The sequence below is a fragment of the Microcebus murinus genome, chromosome 6, assembly GCF_040939455.1.
Source record: "Microcebus murinus isolate Inina chromosome 6, M.murinus_Inina_mat1.0, whole genome shotgun sequence".
NCBI classification, from domain to species: Eukaryota; Metazoa; Chordata; class Mammalia; order Primates; family Cheirogaleidae; genus Microcebus; species Microcebus murinus.
The window spans coordinates 81,119,740-81,135,181 of NC_134109.1; the positions used below are offsets into that span (position 1 = coordinate 81,119,740).

At 49.6% G+C, this 15,442-nt stretch overlaps 1 protein-coding gene across 2 annotated transcripts in view; it reads right to left on the reverse strand.

Moving 5' to 3' along the window:
- The window catches only part of EHD4 (EH domain containing 4), a 73,113-nt gene that overhangs the window by 5,107 nt on the left and 52,564 nt on the right, over window positions 1-15,442 (reverse strand). For both annotated transcript variants that reach the window (XR_012919762.1, XM_012766505.2), the window contains exon 5: window positions 6,391-6,555. Coding sequence is in view for 1 of the 2 variants with exons in the window: in XM_012766505.2 (XP_012621959.1) it covers window positions 6,391-6,555 (165 nt within the window). In the remaining variant the exon portion in view is untranslated. The remainder of the gene's footprint in view (window positions 1-6,390; window positions 6,556-15,442) is intronic.

Here is a 15,442-nt window from a genome sequence, read left to right on the forward strand (position 1 = left end):
AAATAGCCCTTCCTACCTTGGTTCTGTGGTTACTCATCCACCCACCACCCATCCATCCTTTATCCATCCGTCCATCTATCCTTCATCCACTCACCCATCCATCCTTCCTTTATCTATCCATCCTTTATCCATCCGTCCATCTATCCTTCATCCACTCACCCATCCATCCTTCCTTTATCTATCCATCCTTTATCCATCCGTCCATCTATCCTTCATCCACTCACCCATCCATCCTTCCTTTATCTATACATCCTTCATCCACCCATCCATCCTTCATCTACATCATAATCCACACATTCATCTTACATCTACCTATCCATCCATCCTTCATCTACCCATCCACCCCCCACCCACCCAAATTTTACTGGTCATTTGCTATGCATCAGACCCTGTTCTAGGACCTGCAGACATAAATATGAAAAGCCAGAGTTCCTGCTTTAAAGGAACTTATGTTATAATGGACAAAGGACACTCCAGTTGTTTAGTTCCTGCCTGCTTTCAAAAAGGACTTAACCTTGAGCTTCCAGTCAGTGACCAGAAAGAAAAATAAAATAAAAATTTAAAAAAGGACTTACAGTGAGAAAAGGATAACATGAAATATAGGAAAGTCATTACAAAGGAAGTCATTAAAAGGAAGAGGAAAGGAGACATCACAACATGGCTCAGGTTAGGGAAAGCGACTCCCTATAAGCACAGATGAGGGGCCGGGCACGGTGGCTCACGCCTGTAAACCTAGCACTCTGGGAGGCCGAGGCAGGCAGATTGCTCGAGGTCAGGAGTTCGAAACCAGCCTGAGCAAGAGCGAGACCCTGTCTCTACTATAAATAGAAACAAATTAATTGGCCAACTAATATATAGAGAAAATATTAGTTGGGCATGGTGGCACGTGCCTGTAGTCCCAGCTACTCGGGAGGCTGAGGCAGCAGGATTGCTTGAGCCTAGGAGTTTGAGGTTGCTGTGAGCCAGGCTGACACCACGGCACTCACTCTAGCCTGGGCAACAAAGCGAGACTCTGTCTCAAAAAAAAAAACACAGATGAGCTTGGAGCTCCAGGTATGCAGCTGCTTGGGGGTGGGGGGTGGGGATGGGGGGAGTCCGTGGGGACACTCACTGTCTCAGTGCTGTAAACAGCTCTTGCTGTCCAAGGAGAGAAAGTACCTCATTGCAAGAGACAAACCTTCCCTGGCCCTGACCTGTGGGAGTTACCTAGGTCTTTACATGAGGGGCTTCAAATCTAATGAAAAATGTCTTCAATAGCAATTTTACCAAATAAATGCAGAATTATCCCAGGTATGGCAGTTTTTATGTGAACTCTGTACGAACAGTTCTAGAGGGGGCCAAGGGTAGGCCACTCAATTTTCTGGAGATGAGGCAGGGAGATTCTCAAGGAAAGTCAGGCCTGATTGTTTTGGACAGAAGCAAAGTGACAGGCTATAAGGGGAAAACAAACAACCCCCCCAAACCCCAACTTGGTGCTATCATAAACATCATGCCTTTTTTGTAAAAAATTGAAAAAAAAACCCTGGCAAGCAAAAATAAAAATTTAAAATAACTTATAATCCCACCAGCCAGCAATAAGCCCTGCTAGCATATTCGGGCATACATTTCTAGCCATTTTTACACACACACACACACACACACACACACACACACACACACACACACACTTTAACTGAGATAATACTACACTGTTAAACAACCCATGTTTTTAAGAAATGACATGTCACATCTTTCCATGATATTCTTACATAACCCTTATTTTTTTAGAGACAGAGTCTTGCTATGTTACGCGGGATAGAGTGTCATGGCATCATCACAGCTCACTGTAACCTCAAACTCCTGGGCTTAAGGGATCCTCCTACCTCAGCCTCCTGAGTAGCTGGGATTACGAGCATGCATCATCATGCCTGGTTACTTTTCCATTTTTTGTACAGACAGGGTCTCACTCTTGCTCAGGCTGGTCTTGAACTCCTGGCTACAAGTGATCCTCCTGCCTCTGCCTCCCAGAGTGCTAGGATTACAGGCATGAGCCACCATGCCCGACCCATAACCTTATTTTTAATAGCTACATAATACTGAACTGCATCGCTGGGCCATTCATTTACCCTGTCCCCTGTAGTTGGACGTGTAGCTCATTTCTGACAGAGAGTCAACATTGTGGTCTCTAGGGTGTGTGTCAGGGCAGGAATTCCGTGCTGATTATTTGGAAGCAGAGGCGGGACCTTTAGATGGTGTTGGGACAGAGCTGAAGCTAAGCAGGCCGACATTCCTCTAGAGAGGGGCCTCTAACACTTTCTCAGGCACCAAACTCTGCGGCCGTCTAAGCATGAGGAGCCGGGTAGAAACCCAGTGCTCGGCCCGTGCTCAGCTCACAGCAGTGGGGTGGAGCAGGCCTGGGCTCGCAAGTGAGTGCTGGTGTCCATGTCCTTCACTCTCACTGGCAGATCACAGTCGCCAGCATGTCAGCCCTGACATCAGCACCAAACAATGTGGCCTGCATTTGGGGCTCCTGCTGCCAACGTCTCAGTCAGTCACGGGGACTGAAAAGAGGAAGCCACACAGGTGGAGGAGTAGGCGACCCCCACAAAAATCTCCGTGCGGCCGGGCATGCAAGTCTGGATTCCCTGGGCGCACAGACACCTACCCGATTTCCTCATGAATGAGTCTGTGCTCTGAGCACACAGAGCCCTGTGTCTGGCCAAGCAGAAGGAGGTGCTGCCCGCCCAAACTTCCCCCCAGCCCTGGGGGGGGGATGTGGATTCGCACCGTAAACTTCTGGAGCACCCGAGAGGGGGAATGGCCACGTATTTCCAGCAGCTATTCCTGTCCTGGAGGGTGCCTAGGGAATAAGTCCTCCGCTCTTGTCCCTGTGGTCCCCCACAGGCCGGCAAGGGAGTGGGGGTACCTGCTAAACCACTGTCATCCCTGCCCTCCCCCAGAGTGGGTCCAAAACAATTCTTGTTATTGGGATGAATACACACTGGGGAATGTACAGACTTCCCCATCAGCAATTGCACCCACCACGCCCGGGATCCTGGAACTGCTTTCTCTCTAGAGACAAAGGGTGGTTTCCAGCCCAGTCTCGGACCAGGCTACCCCTGCCCACGCGGGGCCAGTGCTGAGCAGAAGCGGTTTTCAGGCCTACGAGGGCCTGAGCGGGTGGCGCCGTCTCTGCTGCCCTCTGCTGTTGAAACGCTCCCAGCTCATTAGCTGTGGGGTCCAAATTCTCCCTCCAGTGGGAGGACGACTGAGTCAGCAATAGAGGTGGACTTTCTAGTGCTCTGCTTACCTGCGGTATCGACACACCTGTGCCGTGAGTCAGATTCCTTCCCAGAGGGGCAGATACAAGCAGCCTCACGAGCAGGCCACAGGGCCTGTCCTAGGACCGGGAAAAGCTTCAAAACACATGTCAGAGTCACCCTGACCAGCTTGGGAGAGAATAGGAAGGACAGAAACCCAAAGCTGGCATAGGGAGCCCTCTGCGTGGCCCTGATAGGTGCGAAGATCATAACATGGTCATCTCTAAGCTTACGAGTCCCCCTTCTGTCCCAGATGCAGTCGGAGTGAGGTGAGCCCATGTGGTAGGGGGTGTTAGACTCTCAACAGGCTCAGGGATGGCAGGGGCCCTAACCCACACCCCCAATGCCTCCGGAGTGACAGCAAACTAGCCTGAAGTCTCAGATGACAAGGAGCACTGCCCACGGGCTCCAGGCCACCTTGTTCCCTGGGGACTGTCTGGGGGGCTTGGAGTGGTGTGACTGGGACCCAACTGGCTTCCCAAAGAGGACTGTTCCTGCACTTCCAGGGCTTTGCTCTGGAAACCCTGGTCTGTAGGCCCTGGGAGTCAGGCTGGGTCAGGGCCTGAGAAACTCAGTACCCGAGAGCCTGCACGGCATGGATTTCCACTGACGTGCTCAGTCACTCGGCATGTATTCATTGAGCACCTGCGATATCCCAGGTGTGGGGATATGGCGGAGACCAGGGCACAGGTCACCAGTCTCACAGAGTTACCGTCTACCGAGGGAGAGAGACGTTAAGTTAATTACACTGAAGCACAACAGTATTCGCACTGTAACAAGGAGCATGTGTCCTGACAATGGGGTCGGTCACTGTCAAAACCTCCATTGTTAGCCACAGGCATAGTGGCAAAGACTAAATTATTTTTACCTGTTCGTTCATTTTTGTTTGTCGATTTATTCCAGGGGCCTAGATCAGTGGCTGGCCATAGCAGGCTTAATATTTCTTGGGTGAATGAATAAATGAGCACAAGTGAACAGGGCCCTGTCAGGTGGGACCCTGTTTTCCCTGTCCTAGGACACCCAGGTGTCCCTTGAAAGTGTTAATGTGCCTGGTGTAGGGCCTGACCACAGGGCTTCTCCACAAAGGCCCGGGTCCTCCCTGTGTCCTCCAGCCAATGGGCTGCGGCCGCTCCTGAGACCTCACTCTCCTTGCTTTCTTCCTCCAGGACTGTCCCTCAGCCCCAGCCCTAAGGGGCCTGGGTGTCCTCTGACATGGCCAGGCCCAGGCTAACTCAGTCAGGAGTAGCTCTGGTCCTGTCTGCTCCCCTTGCAGGGGACTGGCAGGAGAGGCCCCGTACGGGAGGCCTTAGTGAGCCCCAGGTCTCGGGAGCAGCATTCCCTGGGCAGGGCACCCTGGCAACTTCATGAGGTCCCCACTAGACACAGCACAGGCTGTGTAATTCTTCATAACCGTCATTTAAGTCAGGACACCAAGTTCCCTTCTGAAATATCTGAAGGGTACAAAGAAACAGCTGTCTTAGGGTTTGGCCATGGGGTACAGGGCCTGACCCACGGGTGTGAACTGGGGACTTGCTCAGGGAGGCTGCTCCAAGAAGCCACAACAGCCCTCCAGTTAGCTATCGCAGGACCAGAACACACCCCATCCATCCCCTGAGCACAGGAATGCCTATTTCATTGCTGGAAGAAAAATGACATTTCTGTATTTCTTCTTTTTTTTTTTTTTTGAGACAGAGCCTCGCTCCGTCGCTCTGGGTAGAGTGCAGTGGTGCCATCATAGCTCACAGCAACCTCAAACTCCTGGGCTCAAGAGATCCTCCTCCCTCAGCCTCCCAGGTAGCTGGGACTACAGGCGTGGGCCATTGCGCTCGGCTAACTTTTCTATTTTTTGTAGAGACAGGGTCTCACTCTTGTTCAGGCTGGTCTCCAACTCCTGAGCTCAAGTCATTCTCCCGCCTGGGCCTCCTAGAGTGCTAGGATTACAGGCACGAGCCATCATGCCCGGCCATTTCTGTATTTATTCTTAAATAAATACAAATAAATCATTTTAACCAGATCGTATGTACCAGACACACTCACCCTGAACCTTGGCATCAAGAGCTGTCATCAAAACGGTAAGAATAACCCACCCGAGTTAGTGTGTAATTTCCGTAAAGCTTACATTAAAAAACCCTCAGGATCCAAACTTCCCCTTCAGCTGCCTGTTGACCCTCGCCTCCACTGCCTGACCTTCCCCTCTCCCTGCCTTCTCCTCCTCTTTCGCCTTGTCCTCCTCCTGCCTCCAGCTGCACCTGCTTGCAGTTTTTAGGCTGCAGGGACTTTAGTGCTGTCACTCTGTGGCAGCAGATGGTAACAGTGATCTCAGTGAGCAGCCGGTATGCAGGTGGGCTTTGTATGGCCCATGGAGTATTTTTTGAAAGTCTGAACCAAAATTTGAAAATCAGGCGATTTTACAAATCCAGATTTCTGGCTTCTCTTGACCCATCCAGGTCCATAGGGCATCACCTACCGGGCTGAACAGGGCTCCTGCATGCTCCTCTCTGTCCCACAGGGAGCCCTGACAAATTCTCATCACACCTGCAGAATCGTGTCCTCCCTGGAGAGACATCTCTTGGAACCACCACTCTATCAAATGCGGAAAGACAGAAGGTAGCCAGAGCGGGTGACACAGTTCCTTCTGCCCAGCCTGCAGCAGCAAGGCCGCCTGAGCACATAATCCCACGGCACAGGGCAGGGCCAGGCAGGGCTTGAGGAGGCCCCTGGTGACCTTGAAGGCCACTCCTGGTGCTGATTCCCTTAAGGTGCTAGGATTCTGAAAAATAGGTGTCACCCCAAATCACACCAACCTCCCTGAACACAGTCTAAGAGGGCTGCTCACCTGATTTTCTCACGTGAGCTTCATTTCGGTTACCTTTTGCTACGTGTCCTCTTTTGTTTCCATATTCCATCCAGAAGGCAGAAATTTTCTGCTTTATTCACAGCCTACTGTCACAGGTCACCATTAGGAAGACCCATTCATTGCATTCTTCTTGATCCTAAACCACAAGACCCCCACGTGTCCCTGGCAGCTAGCCAGAACCGGGGCACTGCATCTCCACCCTCTGCCCGTGACGCCGTAACAGGCTCCCAATACCTGCATGGCCTTGACTTCGGGGAAGTCCCCCGCAGAAATCTGGTGTTCTCGCTGTAGCTGAATGTAGATTTCTGGTAGCCTGCTGATAAGTTCCCTCTTCTTGTTTTCCTTCCCAAATACGCTTGGCATCTCCTTCTTCAGGTGGCTGATGATGTAGGCGTGTACCTGAAGGGGTATATATCAGATGAGATGTGTCACTTAATACCGCACCAGAGAAGGAACAAACACGATGGCATGTTATAGGCATCATGACACACAACAGGTACCTGCACAGAACCACGGTCCTCAGGGGTGGGAGGTGGGGAGCACTGGGGGGGGGGGGAGCCATCTAAGGGTGAAATATGGGCCACACGTGGAGAGGCGCTACAGCTTACGGTTCTGCCGTGCCCCTGGGTGGCAGTTCTGGCGCGTGTGTAGGAGTGAGCGGTGTGGGTGGGCCTGGATGCGAAAGCTCTTAGTTCTGGTGATTAACCGGGAGGCCCAAGAAAACGCTTCACCAGGACTGGTGCCTGGGAACAACAGGACATTAAACCAGAGGCTGCTAGAAATGGCTGAATCCACGGCAATCTGTGTGCAGTGAACAGCGAGATGAGAATCTCCATAACCTCCCTGTGGACAGTGTAGATCCTGAGATCTCTACAGGCGGCACTAAGGTCATTTCTGTACAAGACCAGCTGCCTGGGACCAGGCTGGATGGCAGAGGCTACCTCTGGGAAAGCAGCCCTGGGGGCCTGAGGAGAAAGCCCCAGAAACCCTGATCACAGTAGTTGGGGGACAGGTGGCTGGGGACTGTCACTGAGCGGGGTGAATCCCACTGGGAGAGCTCTATTTGGCCTGTGTCACACCTTCCTTAACGTTCCCACTCTTCTGCTGGTTTCCAACTTCAGGACACTGAGAAATGTTCATTACAAAAGTTCTCTTTGTATATCTTGAATTCTACAGAGTAATTTAGAAGTCAAGTAAATAACTGAAATAAGAAAGGATGAAAAACAGAACAGTGATTACAAAAAGAAAATGACTATGTAGCTATGGAAAATCCTATTAAAGAAAACAGACTTCTACTATAATCTTGTGGAAGAATGGAAATTGAATAAAGGGGGTAAGCAGATACATTCCGTAGCTCCGCTGAGGGCCTCTGTGTACGGATACACGCTGGGCACAGCCCAAAGCGTCTTGCTAGGATTTGAGCACTAACGTAAGCGTGTGATGCACATGCGGACACGCTCAGACCAAGCAGTGCTAACTTTCCACCTGTACAAAGGTCGCTTTAACATAAGCACACACTGTGTGCTGCCTGGCTACTGCTAAGAGCTGCGGTCCCCAACCCCTGGGCTGTGGCCTGGTACCAGTCCAGGTCCTGTTAGGAACTGGGTCTGGCATCCCCACCTGAACTCTGCATCCCCCCACCCGCACCCCTGGTCTGTATTAAAATTGTCTTCAGTGAAACTTAGGAACCCGGCCACACAGCGGGAGGTGGGCAGTGGGCAAGCGAGGAGCAAGTGAAGCTGTATCTGTATTTACAGCAGCTACGGCCACGTCCATCGCTGGCATCGCTGTCTAAGCTCCGCACCCCCAATCCGTGGAAAATCGTCTTTCATGAAACCAGTCCCTGGTGCCAAAAAGGTTGGGGACCTCTGGCTAAGAATACGGATTTGGAGAGACGATTCTAAACTTTTCTGACACCAGCAAACTTATTTTTCAAATGAAAATGATATATTTCTAAGATTCTTAGAGATAACTAGAGAAATCCAAAGCTTGGGAGTAATTCATTTAGAATTCTAGGCTTTGCCCACATTTCTGAGGAGCTGATGGACGAGTGGTAAGAGAACAATTTCTTTGCCTTAGACACTGAATGCCTGGCTTGGTGGTGTTGGGGGCTTGGGGACAGCCGGTGCTGCCATGCTCAACCGGGGAGAGCCAGCTGCTCACCAGCTGTCCTTGTATCATTTCCTAGGCCTGGGCTCATGGATAACTCTCCCTTCTGGGCCCAGGCCTGCTCTGCTCTAGAGCCAGCCCCAGCGGAAGCAGGAAGCCCCACAGCCGCTCGGTCCCCCGCATACTAGGGCTTCTCACTGAGACCCCACCCCCGCCAGAGCCCAGGCTGCAGCAGCTGCCAGGCTCCACTCAGGGAAGGCTTAGCTCCTGTCCCTCCATCAGGCTGACTGTCCATCTAGCCCCCAGGCCACCTAGGATGGGCACCCTGTCCCTGAACACTCCCTGGTGCTCAGGGCCTACTTTACCTGGGCTGAACTCAGGTGACGTGCACCTGCTGGCTCCCTCATCTTAGACCTTGTGGTGTTTACTGGCTGATAATTGGGGGCTGCTGGCTGATGGCCCGTCCTTGGACACCTGGCCCCCACTGCCCTGACAAACCTTGGGGCAGATGTCGTGCTAGGTCTCCACTCCTCCTCCTTCCGCCAGTCTGGGGCTACTGAGTCATGACTCTCAGGTGACCTGTTTATGCTGCAGGCAGCTCTCAGACCCAAAGTCCACTTCTAGGAAGTTCCACTGGCCTGTTCTGCATAAGTCTCTTGTTATGCTGCCTCTGTGTGTCTACCCCACTCCTGCCTTTCCTGGGACATCCTAAGATAACAACCCAGGGTCATCTTCCATGCATGGACCCTGCCTTTAAGAAGTTTGTCAAGTTGTGAGGTAAATTACAATTCTTCGAATAGTGGAGTATTGAATATGGAAGGGACCCCTCTATCTAATTTAACTCTTGGTTCCAGGAATTCATATAACTCACTTGAGGTCACCCAACTAGTTAGGAGATGCAGAGCTTGTACTCACATCCAGCTGCTTCATTCCTGTTGTTATAGAATTCATTACTTTCTCAGGTATGAATTAGAAATCTCACTGAAGCTGTGGAAAAATCTGGAATTCAAAATGAACTGCATCCTACAGAACAACAGTTTGGACAGTTTTGATCTGAGGTTTGACTTCTGATGGTTCCTCATTCACCGGGAAGTATTGGAAGGTCATTGCATAGGGGTGTGAATGAAGACTGCCTGCCATTTTCTAAAGGCACTTGGTGAACAGAGGGGACAGCCTGATGGCTAAAATCTATGGTCGGCTTCAAAAGCTCACTCCTGCCCTTATGGGTCAAAGATGTCTCCAAATAATGCCGAGCCAGAGGCCAGACCTGGCAGCTGTCCCTGTGGAAGGAGGTGGGAGCACGGGGAGACTTTTTGTTCTTGGTAAGGAGAGCAAACTAATTGAGAAGAGGAGAGGAAGAGAATGAGGAGGAGACTTAGGGCAGGAAGACCAGGCTCAGGCCCCCAGGGGTCCTGGCTTGCTCAGCCACAAATGGAAATGACAACATTCATCTCAAAGAGGTGTTGCTGTGGGAATAACAGAGATTGTGCATTTGAATGTACTTTCCCCACTAGAAGGAGGAGTATAAATGTTACTTGTTTTTTCTTTTTTTTGAGACAGAGTCTCGCTTTGTTGCCCAGGTTAGAGTGAGCGCCATGGCGTCAGCCTAGCTCACAGCAACCTCAAACTCCTGGGCTCAAGCAATCCTTCTGCCTCAGCCTCCCGAGTAGCTGGGACTACAGGCATGTGCCACCATGCCCGGCTAATTTTTTCTATATATATTAGTTGGCCAATTAATTTCTTTCTATTTATAGTAGAGACGGAGTCTCGCTCTTGCTCAGGTTGGTTTCGAACTCCTGAGCTCAAACCATCCACCTGCCTCGGCCTCCCAGAGAGCTAGGATTACAGGTGTGAGCCACCGTGCCTGGCCTAAATGTTCTTTGTTCTTATTAACTGATGGCCAAAGTCTGACAGCTGCAGGGGTCTTCACAACAGAGAAGGTGACTGGCTACTTAGTCATTACTGAATAACCAACAAACTCTCCATATTTGAATAGTAATATGATGAATTTAGGTCCTAAGTGTTTAATTCACAATGATATTCAACACTGATCAGTGGGGGCTTTTGAACTTTCTTACCTTGTTCAATTCATCCTTTCCCTTCTATAAAATTGGAAAAGCCCCAAGTCAGCTAATGGTGATGAGTGGGTGGAAATCAAATGGATCAAAATGACGAGACTACAATTTTTCTCTGGGCTCATAAATCAATGGGAAGAAAGGGATGTGCTCCCCTGTAAATGTATATGAACTCATACAAAGTTCACACACACACTCTGACCCAAATCCCATTAACGTATCCAGTGACGTGTGTATGTGCGTGTGTGTATCTCCAGGACTGAGAAGCACGTACTCAGGAGTGATGTATGCTATCTCCACTCTGTGCTTGGAGGGCAACCCCAGGCAGCGAGTGCTGGAAGCTGCCAGTGCTTATGATCGGCCGGGAACCTTCATGGAGTGTGGACACTGGGCAGCAGTTCAAGGGAAGGCAGGGTGGGATAGTATGGTTGCACACTGTGCCACCCTCGTCTGTAAACTTAACACAGCCTATTGGAGACCTGTGGCTTTGTAAGCGAACTGGAAACTTGCAGAGAGCATTTAAAACCAGGAGATCAGCACATTTAAAAAGTGGGTTTATGATGATATAAAAAAATTCAGTTAATAAACTAGAGACCCAAAAGGTAAACCATGGGGCAGTAAGAGTGTGAGGCTGTGACAGGCAGAGAAAAGCAGCTGCCTTGTTCCTGCTCGTGCAGGACTTTGTTATTGGACTAAAACTGGCACTAATGACACATGTGATTCTGAACAGCCTTAAAGAGGACTTGAGGGGGCCCAGACAGTCATTTGAGGTTGACCTTCAAAGAGACAGGCTTCCATATATGGGCTCTGGCACGGACATGCACCCACAACAGCTCAGGGCCGACCGAGCTATTTTTAGAGCCCCACTCTGGAAGAGGCATTAAGGTGATCATCACCTACTGTGCAATGGATGATTCGTACACACCAGGGCCGGGATCCATTTGGTGAACAACACAATGCCTAATGTCTCCCCAGGAGGACGTGACAGCGTGAACAGGCAGGAAGGCCAGGCTCCGCACGTTACACGTGACCAAGATGAGAATGTGTTTTGAAGATGAAACAGAACTATAATAAACCCTGAAAAATCACTGACCTCTCCTTTTCTTTCTTCGTTTTACTTATTCCTTCCTCAAATGTTGCCTCATTTTTTGTTGAGCAAAGATCTCCAAAGGGGTGGGAACCTTTCCTATTCTTGGGCAATGTGTTTACGAAGGGTGGGGTTGCTTCACTTCTTACTTTTGTTCTTTTATCTCATAAATAGTATCATTTGAGATATGTATGAATCTCATTTCTTTAATTTGGTTATTTTAGTTATAGCTGAATGAAACTATATTTTATAAACCCTTTTTTGGACTTTCTTAAAATAACTTGCTCTAAAGAATCATGAAATGAACCTCGATGGGAGTCTCAGGTGTGAACAGTCTTCCCAGAAGGATGTTTACTGATGTCATCAGATGTGATCTTTGAGGCTAACCAAAAAACCCACTCTAAGGGTTTCCTGTTCCTTGAAATAGAGTTTTGTGAAAAACAAAAACAAAACAGAAAAGTAGGGAAATCATTAAATTTCAAGAGCTCTTTGGTAAGAGTATCTATTCTTCACATTATTAAAATGTCATCTTTATGATAACACCTTGAGTTTGATTAAAGCGATGACGCACTTGCTTTATCTGGATGGGCCACGAATTCTGCTTAATTATCGTGTTCTATAAATAGACACACTCAACAACCCAGTTCAGATCTGACACCTCTTAGCTGACATTTGAAAACTTATCCTTTGCATGTTTTCAAAATGCTGGTTTGAAAAACCTAAGCTTTGTAGGGTTTCTGTGGCTGGAGAATTTTATACAATAAACAGAACAATAGATTAATGCAGAAAGCAAGGACGTAAGTAAGGAGGTATTATAGATGCTGTCCATTTGGGATTGCAGATGAATGCCTTCTGGACCCAGGAGTCACAATGATGGGGCAGCTGAGTCTATGTTTTGCAACTTATAGGCCATGAAACCTTGGGGATGTTATTTCACCTTTCTGAGCTTCAGTCCCCTCATGTGTGAAATGAAGATAAAAACGCCAGACTTTGTGTAGTTATCAACAGCATCAAACAAAATAACACATGTAATGCAAACTGCATAGGTCTAGAACACTGTTGGTGAGCAACAGGAAAACTGGACTAAAAGAAAGATTGCTTAATATATAGCATCAAAATATTTTTAGAAAATATAAACATTCCAAAGGTGAAAAACTCAGGTGACTCCTTGTCCATTTAAGCAAAACAAGTTCATAAATGGAGCATAAAATTGCAGATTGTATACAGTGGATGTCACCAGCACGGCCATTGCACTGACTTCGGCTTCTTATCCAGCTGAGACTCCATTTCCTGTCCCTGCTTCTCAGCATGGTACTGCCCCAGTTAGCAACTGGCACTGAGAAGCCCAGTCTGCACATATCTGTGCTTCAAACATTTTCCTTTGTGAAAAGGAACAAGCCAGATACTATTCTTAGGAAGAAAAAAATACAAGCTTTTTCCTATAAGTAAGCTCAGCAAGTTTGCCCGTCCCCCACTGCCCGCGTCTACACAAGGGTTCTCATTATTCAGCGTCAGACACAGAGCAGTGTTCTGTGCCTCTCGAGACCTAGACCACGCTGGCTGCTCAGAGGGCCTAGCTCTCAGCCATGGCAGGCAGCTCTATGGGTTACGGTGCTTGACATTTCCAGCAAGCTTTCTGCTCCTTATTTACTCACGTGACTAAATATAGCAGCATCTTGAGTCACTGGGCCTTCAGCAATGACTGGTAAATTAAAAATGTCCGTGAGCATTTGCAAATAGTTAAAAAAGAAATCTTAAAATCTGCAAAGGAGAGCCAGGTATGGTGGCTTGTGCCTGTAGTCCCAGCTACTTAGGAGGCTGAGGTGGGAGGACAGCTTAAGCCTGGGAGCTTGAGACTAGCCTGGACAACATAGTGAGACCTGTCTCTTAAAAAAAAAAAACAAAAAAACAAGATGTAGGTCAAATTTCCTTTAACGATGCAAATTACTAGCAGAAGAGGGCAGGCCCCAAGCAGTAGATGGCTGCCTAGACATCAGCAACTAGGATGTGGCTGCATACAGTGGCTCATACCTGTAATCCCAGCAACTCAGGAAGATGAGGAGTGAGGATCACTTGAGCCCAGGAGTTTCAGCCCAGCCTGGGCAACACAGTGAGACCCTATCTCGAAAACAAACAAAAAAACCCCCCACAAAATGCAAAACTACAAAGGCTATGACATGAGTTACCAGCTTTGGTTATAAATAATGTGGGATGTCATGTAACCCTGAAGGTTAAGTTCAGCCCTACCAGCTGGAGAAGAGAAATACCACATGCCAGGGGATCGGTCCCTGAACAGGCAAAAATAGACTTCCCACGACCAAGCATAAGGCCCAGGACAAGTGCAAGGGAGAAACCACCTCAGGAGTGCAGCACTCAAGTGGATTTACAGACTAGTCAGCACGCCTGTCTTGCAGAACTGAAACAAAAGTGGCTTGTAGTTCCGGAAAGGAAGTTGCTTGCACCAGGAAGAAAGGATAAGGAAAGGTGACTCAAAGCATAGTGCGACGTGCATGAGTGGAGTGACAGGCAGTGTGTGTGCAGCCCTGCGACACGGAGAGGCGTCCTTCTGGCGCAGGAGACGCTGCCGTGTGGGCGCGGGGCGCAAAGGCAGCCTGCTGGGCAGCAGCGAGGAAGTCGGAAGGCTCATCTCCGTCTCAGCTGTCACCCTCAGAGAAGCCCTTCCTGCCTCTCCCCGCCAGGCCCTCAGTCACCCTCTTCAGAGCACCCACGGCACAGCGTCCACACCTCACCATTCCCTAACGGGGGCTTCTGAGCCTCTCCCCGCCGCCAGGCGAGGCTCCCAGCCCTGGCCCGGGGTGCTGAGCTCGTGTGGACTGAAGGCAGCCACGTGGTGGTGACCAGAAGGCCGACATTCTGGGCCCCAAGGCCAGGCCAGAAACCACTCACTGCGAGGGGAGAGGATGTGGGTTCTTGGCCCTCAGAAGACCAAGGGAAGGTCCAGATCCCCTGACCAGGACCAGTGGCCCTGGAGATTCAGGCCTGGGGACTGGTGTTAGCTGAAGTGACGGAGCTCAACGCAGAAGGCTGGACTGAGAGCCAGGAGGTCTGACTTTTAGTTCCGCCTTTATCACTAATGGATTAGGTGACCCTGGAGACAACCCTTAGCCTACCTTGTCCTTGTAAAATAAGGGAGCAGCACAGAGCTCTGGATTCCAAACTTGGCTGACCATCAGAATCACCTGGGAAGCTTTATACACACACACACACACACACACACACACACACACGTGCATTTACATAGATGCATGTGCGCATATGGCCACACATACACTATCCCCTACCCCCAAAATCAGCAGCTCTGGGGCAGGGCCTGGGAATTTACATTGAACTTGACTGGGACTAGATAAGCTCTGCAGGCACTTCCAGCATCAGAGGACAACGATTTTATGAAACATAAATATTTTTTAAAGAATCATCTTTTCCCTATACTTTCTCTTGGAGGAGTAGCATGCTTTTCTCTCTCTTGAGAGATGTGACAGGATTGATGCTGAAACTTGAGGGGGGTCACAGACAACCACCACTCGCCCCACTGGGCACACACCCCATGGCTTCGGAAAGGCTCAGTTACAAGGTGGGGCAGCCGGAGCCACAGCATGGCTGCTCACGGGCTGCAACCAGAATGCGGACAGGGTGTGACCCCAAACCAGCACACTCTGCAGATGAGGCTGAGCCACCCTTTCCCCCAGGGCTCCTCTGGATCCAGGTGGTGACACTGGGCTCTGTGCTGTAGGTGCATGGTGACTAGTGGTGGCCTTTCAGCACTGTGCTGGTCTCGCCAACACCACCTGTCTCAGGTTTGGCTGGTTACACTCCCATCGTCCTAACATCCTAACAGCTTCCATAGCTGTGTACTGACTGATCCCTCCCTACACGATAGGCACTATGCCAAGAGCTTGTCACACTGACAAACTGTCACTGTGAAATCTCATAAGCCCCCCGGGAAGTGCTCTCATTAGCTCCTATGTACAGAGTAAGAGCAGGTTTGGAAAGGCTA